General features: G+C 37.6%; 2 protein-coding genes across 3 annotated transcripts; one reads left to right on the top strand and one right to left on the bottom strand.

Annotated features, from left to right (window-relative positions):
- The first annotated feature begins 1,063 nt into the window (after positions 1-1,063).
- LOC107867291 (G-type lectin S-receptor-like serine/threonine-protein kinase At4g27290) lies at positions 1,064-4,434 on the top strand. 2 transcript variants are annotated; one of them, XM_016713457.2, is made up of 6 exons: positions 1,064-2,623; positions 2,756-2,991; positions 3,123-3,333; positions 3,465-3,702; positions 3,790-3,877; positions 4,011-4,434. In XM_016713457.2, the coding sequence occupies exons 1-6, from the start codon at positions 1,351-1,353 to the stop codon at positions 4,305-4,307; spliced, it is 2,343 nt and encodes a 780-aa protein (XP_016568943.1). In that variant the 5' UTR covers positions 1,064-1,350; the 3' UTR covers positions 4,308-4,434. The 2 variants fall into 2 exon arrangements, with proteins under 2 accessions (XP_016568943.1, XP_016568942.1); XM_016713456.2 differs by having other exon boundaries at positions 1,075-2,623; positions 3,790-3,940.
- An 874-nt stretch (positions 4,435-5,308) lies between these two features.
- Positions 5,309-9,060, bottom strand: LOC107867293 (transcription initiation factor TFIID subunit 14b). The gene is made up of 2 exons (XM_047411082.1): positions 7,186-9,060; positions 5,309-6,856 (listed from the first exon to the last, which is right to left on the bottom strand). The coding sequence occupies exon 2, from the start codon at positions 6,672-6,674 to the stop codon at positions 5,946-5,948; it is 729 nt and encodes a 242-aa protein (XP_047267038.1). The 5' UTR covers positions 6,675-6,856; positions 7,186-9,060; the 3' UTR covers positions 5,309-5,945.
- Between the last annotated feature and the right edge of the window lie 57 nt (positions 9,061-9,117).

Below are 9,117 nucleotides of genomic sequence, written 5' to 3'. Positions count from 1 at the left end.
TGTATGCACATCACCAACTGTGAAGGTGGGGCCTCTTGAATCAACGTGGTGTGTGGTCATTCTCAAAATGCTTAAAGATGTTGTACATACGATCTCGAGAAAAATACTAAGAATTGAATGTCATGACAAAAATTGTTTTTGGTCATGTCTCGTTGAGCTATAGAATACCCCATCTAAATTATGAGTAACTAATTCACTTTTTTCTTTTTGATTCTTTCACCATCTTAAGGTAAAGAAATTCATAGGAGGAAATAACAAATTAAATTATCGTCATATGTGGAAAGTGTTCAAGTTTAAGAAAGCTTACATGTAGATTTCTTTTAAAATTCACATGTATGCTACTGAAGTTAGAAAAATCGTATGCATGGAGTATATACTAAAAAAGTATGTATGACTGCCATATATATAAAGGAGTTTTTTTTTTACACTGATGAAGAATTAAGGTGAAAATTGAAGACCTCTGCCTATTAAGGAACTGTCTTTGCTATTTGATCCATGTGCAATCCAAAGTTAAGTGGGTACCAAATGGGTATATCCAGAGTATTGAGATGTCATATGTGGGTTCATGGGGAACAGGAGCTTTTTTTGTCTATGCCCTTATATATGTCCTAATTATCAGTGTATATAAACTTGAGGTTATTGTATGTAGTAACTCATGAAATTCATTGCTGAATTCGCCTATGGAAATCATGGTCTCCCAAGACTCAATAGGGTCCCCACTTACCCTTCACCTCCGTCAGAACTCGAATCCTTAACCTATCGATTGATGGTAGAGGAGTTCAATCAATTGAGCAAGCCTCACTTGTCTGCTGAGCAATTTGATACTTCCAAAACATGAATTTAAGAGTGGGGTTGGTTGGACATGGTCCTCGTCCTCGATGTAACTTCAACACTCCTTGAGTCTCCTACTGTCACATTGAAATGGTATAAATTTTGACAATTTCTTCTCTTCTTTAAGAGATACGTACAAGTAAGTAGTTAGAAGACCAGAAAAGGACTTTCCACATTTATTAGCCTACCAATTGGGTTTCCTCATCCAAAATCTTGGCCAAGTCATCTTAGATTATTACTCTATGTGAGACTTGGAGTCAAATGTGAGATGAAGATGGTATCATATGGGAGGAGGTGTTTGTCCTTTATCGCTCACACATAATAGACTAGTCTTTTGAGTTGGACTTTCCTGTGACCCCACACATAATTTGCTAACTACCCAAACGTACCCTACACCGTGCCCTCTTGGAATTTCATTTATAACAGAGAAGTACCCAGACATGCAAATAGTCAAATTTTATCAATAGAACAACATAAGGTACTATCATAGACACCAAATTAAAGACTTAGGCATCACAAATGAAAGCTAGTTTCTTCCTACTTTTTCTACTGTCTTTCTACTCTTCTTTGCATGAGATTTCTACAACAGATGTAATCACTAAAAATCAATACATCACAGATGGTGAAACAATTGTTTCATCTGGTGGAACCTTTGAGATGGGATTTTTCAGTCCCACTGGTTCGTCAAAACGATATGTTGGGATATGGTACAAGCAAATTCTTCCTATGCAGACATTAGTATGGGTTGCCAACAGAGAGAAACCACTCACCAATACATCTTCAATCGTTTTGAAGGTCACCAGGCCGGGAATTCTTGCTCTTCTCAACGACAAGAAAGATATTATATGGTCCACTAACACCTCACGATCAGTCCGATATCCAGTTGCACTACTTTTGGATTCTGGTAATCTTGTTGTGAAAGATGCAAATGAAACAAATCCAGAAAAATTCATCTGGCAGAGCTTCAATGTTCCAACTGATACGTTCTTGCCTTATATGAAGCTTGGCAAGAATTTTAAAACTGGCCAAGAGGTTTACCTTTCAGCATGGAAGAACGACAGTGACCCAACTCCAGGGGAACTCACTCTACACATTGATCCTACTGGATATCCACAGACACTCGTCAAACGTGGCACACGTGTAGTAGTTAGCTCAGGACCATGGAATGGTTTACGTTTCAGTGGGGATCGCACACCACCACCAAACCAAAGCAGCATTTATAAAGTTCAGTTTGTATTCAATAAGGAGGAGGTTTCCTATAGTTATTATTTCATTAACAACTTGGTGTTACCAAGGCTAGTCCTGTCTAGCAATGGTTATCTCCAAGGCCTCATGTGGGTGGATCAGACAAAGAGTTGGCTTTACGTCAGGTCACCTCCTACTGCATGTGACGCATATAACTTATGCGGTGCCTATGGGAGCTGTGATGTAGATCATTCCCCTGTTTGTACGTGTTTGGAAAAGTTTGTTGCTAAATATCCACAGCAATGGGAAAAGGGAGATTGGTCTAATGGGTGTGTTCGGAGGAAGCCTTTCGATTGCAACAAGGAACATGCGTTTCTAAAATATTCCGAAATTAAGTTGCCAGATACTAAGTACTCTCAGTACAATACGACCATGACACTTGACGGGTGTAGGGACGTATGCTCGAGGAACTGCTCTTGCACAGCTTATTCGACTCTAAATATAAGCAGTGGAAAAGGTTGCTTGTTTTGGTTTGGGGTCTTGATTGACATCACAAAGATGCCTGGAGGACAGGACATCTACATCAGGATGGCTGCTTCAGAACTAGGTAAGAACTTACATTTAAGAAATTTCCAATGATGTGTTTTTAGACTTCAAATTTTCAATGCATGGAAACCATATAATGCAACAACAGTGGCCTATCTTGATTAGTTGTGGATGATAGAAAAATTGGTTGTAGTATCTGAGACAGGTTCAAATCAAAAGACAGCAAAGATACTCGCAGTGAGTCTCTCATTGATGGCACTGATTTTGCTTGGCCTTGTTCTGCTGTTGTATAAATGGAAAAAGAACAAACTGAAACTCAAAGAAGAATTTGAGCTTCCACTCTTCCAATTGTCGACAATAACAAGAGCTACAAATAACTTTTCGGACAACAACAAGATTGGAGAGGGTGGGTTTGGACCCGTTTACAAGGTATACACTGAAATTTGTTTGAACAGTAACCAACATTTGCTTTGATTAGTGTATCAGACGTGATCTTCATTCAACAATATTCTTGTCTTTATAAAATCTATGTTCTCTTGATATACTGTTGCCATTTCTAGGGGGTCCTGGAAGAGGGACAAGAAATTGCGGTGAAGAGACTCTCTAGGACTTCCACGCAAGGACTGGACGAATTCAAGAACGAAGTTATCTATATTGCAAAGCTTCAGCATAGAAATCTTGTGAGACTTCTGGGTTGCTGCATTCAAGGGGAAGAAAAGATGTTGATCTATGAATTCATGCCTAACAAAAGCCTGGACTCATACATATTTGGTTTGGATTTCTCACCTACTACACAAGATAAAATAATATATTTAACTTTGTTAGATTAGTCATAACATGTACAACCTTGGCAAAACCACGTTCACAACAACAACTAATTCATTAGAAAGCTTATTTTGTAGATCAAACAAATAGCAAATTACTTGATTGGCCAAAGCGTTTCGACATAATAAAAGGAATTGCACGTGGCTTATTGTATCTCCATCAAGATTCTCGACTACGGATTATCCATAGAGACCTTAAAGCAAGCAATATTTTGCTAGATATAGAAATGAATCCAAAGATATCAGACTTTGGGTTGGCTAGAAGTGTTGCAGGGAATGAGATGGGAGCAAACACAAGCCATGTGGTTGGGACACAGTAAGAATCTCTAATATCAAAACAAAGTACTTTTGCATAACGTCTCACTTCTTTAATTCTATTGTTTCTTTTTGTTTTTTTGCACAGTGGCTACATGGCCCCAGAATATGCAGTAGAAGGGACTTTCTCCGTAAAATCAGATGTGTTTAGCTTTGGTGTCTTGGTTTTAGAGATTGTGAGTTGCAAGAGAAATAGAACAGTTTTAGATCAAGATCAAAACCTTAACCTTCTCGGACATGTAGGCAGTCATTTTCTTTCTATACAACACATTGAACTTATTTATGATCCCTGATCAACACTCTTAACAGGCATGGAAGCTTTACAAAGAAGATAGGTCCTTGGAGCTAATTGATTATGAGCAGCTAGCTGATTCTGGCCATATATCTCAAGTTTTAAGGTCAATCCAAGTAGGTCTATTATGCGTGCAACAATGTCCTGAAGATAGGCCAAATATGTCTTCGGTCATTATGATGTTGGGTAACGACCTCGGGAGTATACTGCCAGAAGCTAAAGAACCAGGTTTTTTCCCACAAAGAGAGGTACTCGATGCAGAAAATTCAGCATCGCAGAATGAAGTCACGATCACAATGTTAAATCCTCGGTAGAGTGAAAAAAATATAATGCAACTATTTTTACGGGTGAATGTGCACGAGAATATTAGATAAAATGTAGAACTTTGATTCTTGAAAAATACAGCAATATCTAAACAAAACAAGAAGTTAAGTTTTTCTACTTGAACACGTTATCTACTTATAGATGAACTTCTATCCTCTTTCTAATTTCTATTGTACTTTGAATATAAACTTTAGATATGTTTCTTATAACAACTTTTAAATATGTTACTTAACGTGCTCTCCAGAAATAATTAGCTATAGCAATTAACAAAGCTTATCGTGTAATTAGCAATTAAAAAAACATATTATTAGTTGAAAGTTTTCACTATGTAACTCTATTTCATAGTAAGAACATATTTGGAAAATGGTATAGAGTTGATAGAGATTTTAAGCATCTCAAACCAAACTTCCCTGTGCGAGACATAGCGTAGAATGTCGAAATAATACAATAGATGAATAATAGAGATATTAAGGCTTTGAGGCGTGAAAGATCACTATCTTTCAAGAGTCATTGTCTCCGAACACTTAAGTCACATCCCTGTTGACAAACACGGTTCAATTCCATAAAAGGTGAACTTTGCAACAAGGACCACACTCCACAGACAAAAACCTCCTTCACATCAGCCATGAATTTCACCCATAAAACTGGGAGGGATAATTAGACAGAATAATAATATGATATCAGCCCTGGATTTCAGTGGTAAAATGGAAGAAATTTGAAGCGAAATTTTAAAGAACATACCTGGAATTCTGAAGACCTATGAAGAATCAGGGATAAAAGAAATGACTTGAAAAGTATAGGAAATCAATGAGCTAAATGATTATTGTGGCTCTAAATCTGTGTCCAGCGTACGTTAGTGCGAGGTCGCACTATTTTGGTTTTGTGCAGCGATTTCAAAAGTGGTGCACTCACTTAACCGCAAAAATAGTATGCAATTTGGCAAAAAAATAAAATTTGATAACATATTAAAGTTAAAAAAAAAATTATAACCTTTAATAAATAAATACATAACATGTGCTTGCACATACATTTTAATTTATTTTTGATAAGGTAACATTGCACATACATTTTAATCGCTTAGTAATAAATATCTTCACCTCATCGAATCATTTGACCAAGGTAAGTTGAATTCGTTTGGTACAAACACCCAATGCAGGTGAACGAACGGATATTTACCAGACTAGAATAATGTAAACTCTATTGAGTAGGTGGGACCTCTAGAATCAACAAAGTTTGTGGTCAGTCTCCAAATGTCTAAAGATATTGTACAGAAAATCTCGAGAAAAATAAGCCATGAATATCATGAAAAATTATGCAACTTGGTCATGTCTCACTGAGCTATTACATTTGTTGCACTTAATGAATTTCTATATTTATTTTTATTTTTTTTAAAAGAAAAATTCATTCATTATGGTAATAAAACACCATTAATGGACTAACCTCAGTATGAATCTATTGCATCCTTCTTCCTGTAGACGGTACATTTGTAATTCTTTCTTCTGATGCTGTCAAAGATAACCAGAAAAAGAGAAGGCAAAAGGAGAAGAAAAGCGGGAAGAACACATTCATCGGGGCTGTCTGCCGAGTATGGTTGGATGAAAAACTATCGATATTACGATGATACACATTCACGGATCAGTGGCAGGTTTCAATTGTTGTTGCTGGCCATCTACCAAGCTCAACTGTCTTCTCAACCTTGCGATATGACCTTGCACCTGCTGCCGGGCTGCTGTAAGTTTTAACAGCTCGTCTGCTTCAGAGAAATTTGTGAACCATTGACTTAGAGGATGATCTTTGGTGTCACCACGTTTCTTTAGATCAACATCTTCTAATGGTACAGGAGGAGGCAAATGCAGTTGTCTAGGCACATTGACTGCTGGATGGTTCTGTACGCGGGCCAAAAGAGCTTCTGAAGGCTCCGAAAACACAATTTCATCATATGACTCTACCACAACAGGTTTCTTAGTGGAAAGGGGTCCAGATTCATCCTCAGGATATAGTTTCAAATGGTGATATAAGTGTAACGGCTTATTACAAACATCACTGTGGAAATGAAGGGTTATCACAATTTCAAATTCACCCCATCCAGATTCTGATAACTCAAAAGGCGGGTTGTCCACAACCCTAGTAGGATTGTTAAAACTTGAGTGCAATTGAAAAATCACACGTTTCACCACCACGCCCAGATCCTCATTAGTTGCACCACGAACATAAATAGTCCATTTATGAGACTGGAACTCACTCGCCTTCTTACCAAGCCAAAAGGCAACATTTCCATATACTATTGGAACGGCAACTTCAAGCTCTTTCATCTTATCAAAACTCTTCTTTTCGCTGTCCTCGGAAGAATTCCCCATTTTGGTACGCTGAGATTTTGGAGTGGTTTTGGTAATGTCCGTCGGATCTTGACTGTGCTTCTTTATCGACGAGCTTTGAGGTATTCTACGAGTATTCTCCGATTGGTCAAAACTGGGATTTCTAATTGGACAATAAGAGCAGGATTATTTCACTGTGTTCTTTTGATTCTTTCACCATTTTACTGTAAAGAAAATCACGGGAGAAAACAACAAATTAAATAATTGCTATATGTGGAAAGTGATTCAAGTTTAAGAAAAGCTCACCTGTAGGTATCTTTTAGATAACCTAATAGTATAAGAAGTTATTTAGACTGGCATATATAAAACTTAAACTCCAGTTGTAGAGTTTAAATGATCGTATAAATTGGAGTATATACTCTAAAAAAAAGGACATTGTATGACCACCATATATATAAATGGTTTTTAAGCTGATAAAACATAAGAACAACTGAAAACTTTTCCTCAAAGAGAGCTGTTTGATCCATATGCGAGCCAAAGTTAACTCGATTACCAGGGGCAGGGGCTGATCCACAGTATGATATGTTGATTCACGAAACCCAGATGCTTTGTCTAGCCCCTATATATGTATTAAGAAATTTATTAAATTTCAATAAATATTTGATGATGAACCGTTTATCATTGTATATTAACTTGAGGTGTTGTACTTGTATGTTGGAACTTATAAAATTCAATCCTGAATCTGCCCCTGCAAACAGAGTCTCCCAAGAGTGAAGCTCACTGTAGTGAGCAGTTTAATGACTTTCAAAACATGAAATTGAGAGTGCGGTAGGACATGGTCCTTGGTATATGATTATTGTGGCTCTAAACTGTGGAGGAAAAGCAGGTTGTTCCCTATTAATGACTGCCTAATATATTGGAGTTGTGTGGGATTTTGGGAGGGAAATAGGCTCCCTGCCTACTAACCTGGGGATGCCCTTAGGTGCTAAGTCAAAGGACATGGGCATTTGGAACTCGGTGATCGAAAAGTATGAGAAGAAGCTAACTAGATGAAAATCTCAGTATATCTCCTTAGGAGGCAGAGTCACTCTCATTAATTCTGTTTTGGATGCTCTCCCAACATACCTGATGTCTATATTTCCCATTCTTGATGGAGTGATACAAAAATTAGATGAGATCAGGAGAGATTTTTTGTGGAAAGGGATTAAGAAAAATGACTCTACTGTTCAACACTTGGTCAAGTGGAACAAGGTTCTTTGGGGAAAATGGCAAGGAGGTTTAGGAGTAAGGAATGTGAAATTACAAAGCAAGGCACTCAGACTGACGTGGTTATAGAAATAATCACAAGATCCCCAAGCATACTGGAGCAAAGTTAAAGCTAAATATGGAGAGGAGAACAAGTGGGTGACTAAGGAGGTTTACGGAGGTCTATCACAGTTCTTTGGCATTTTCTGACGAATAACACAACTGTGGTAGGCAATGCTAGCAAAAACTTCCTTTTGGGAGAACAAATGGTTGGGTCCCTCTAGTTTAAAGTATCTGTTTCCTGAGTTATATGGGATGGCAGTGCAGAAACAAACGAGCCTAGGTGACAGTTGGAAACAACAAGGTTGGAACATTCAGTTTAGAAGAAATCTCAATGATTGAGAAATTGAAACTGGGATAGAATTCTTCAAAACATTGGATGTGTTCAAAGAAACAAAGGATGAGGTTAGATAGACTCTGGTGGAACAGAGATAGCAAAGGCATGTTTAAGGTGAACTCAGTACAAGTTTTTGATCCAAGAAGGATAACTGTTACCACAATGGCCATTGAAAGTAACAGACTTGGAAACCAAAAATCCCTTTCAAGGTGGCATGCTTCACCTGGCTTCTGGCAAGAGAAGCAGTACTAACATAAAAAAATCTCAAGAAGAGGAAATTCTCCATGTGCTCCAGATGGTACTTACGTGGAGAAAGGTTGAAGCCGTTAGCCATCTATTTTTATATTGCAGGATTGCAACTCAACTTTGGGCGATCTTTGTCAGTGTCGAGGGTTTTGAGTGGGCAATGCCTAACAAAAACACTGAACTTCTTTACAGTTGGGAAGAGGTAGGTGTGGGAGCTGCAGACAGAGACAGATGGAGGATTATCCTTGCATGTATCTGGTGGACAATCTGGAAAGAGAGGAGTGCTAGATGTTTTGAGAGCAAAAGCTGTGATCTACAGACGATCAAACTTAACTGTATCAGAATTTTTTGTTTCTGGTGCAAACAGATGTACCTAGAGGACATTGAATCAATTATAAAGATCCTAGGTTCTTGCTAGGTTTAGATTCAGTTATCCTGTTCTCTTTGATAAGTTGTAAATATGGTTTTCAATATTACCTAAGTACGGATCTTAGTCAATATATACAAATGTTACCATCTCAAGAGAAAAAAAAAACTTTCTTATAATGTCTTGCTTCTTTAACTCTTTTTTTTTTTAGCACGGCAGCTACATGTCCC

The sequence above is a fragment of the Capsicum annuum genome, chromosome 4 (assembly GCF_002878395.1).
Source record: "Capsicum annuum cultivar UCD-10X-F1 chromosome 4, UCD10Xv1.1, whole genome shotgun sequence".
NCBI classification, from domain to species: domain Eukaryota; kingdom Viridiplantae; phylum Streptophyta; class Magnoliopsida; order Solanales; family Solanaceae; genus Capsicum; species Capsicum annuum.
The sequence above is the reverse complement of the archived record's forward strand: the minus strand, read 5'-3'. Positions and strand labels throughout refer to the sequence as shown.

Coding starts and splice junctions, on each gene's coding strand:
- LOC107867293 (XM_047411082.1), bottom strand. CDS start 6,674: ATGGGGAATTCTTCCGAGGACAGCGAAAAGAAGAGTTTTGATAAGATG.
- LOC107867291 (XM_016713456.2), top strand. CDS start 1,351: ATGAAAGCTAGTTTCTTCCTACTTTTTCTACTGTCTTTCTACTCTTCT. Junction 3,334..3,464: donor CCTGGACTCATACATATTTG/GTTTGGATTTCT, acceptor CTTATTTTGTAG/ATCAAACAAATAGCAAATTA. Junction 3,941..4,010: donor ACCTTAACCTTCTCGGACAT/GTAGGCAGTCAT, acceptor CACTCTTAACAG/GCATGGAAGCTTTACAAAGA.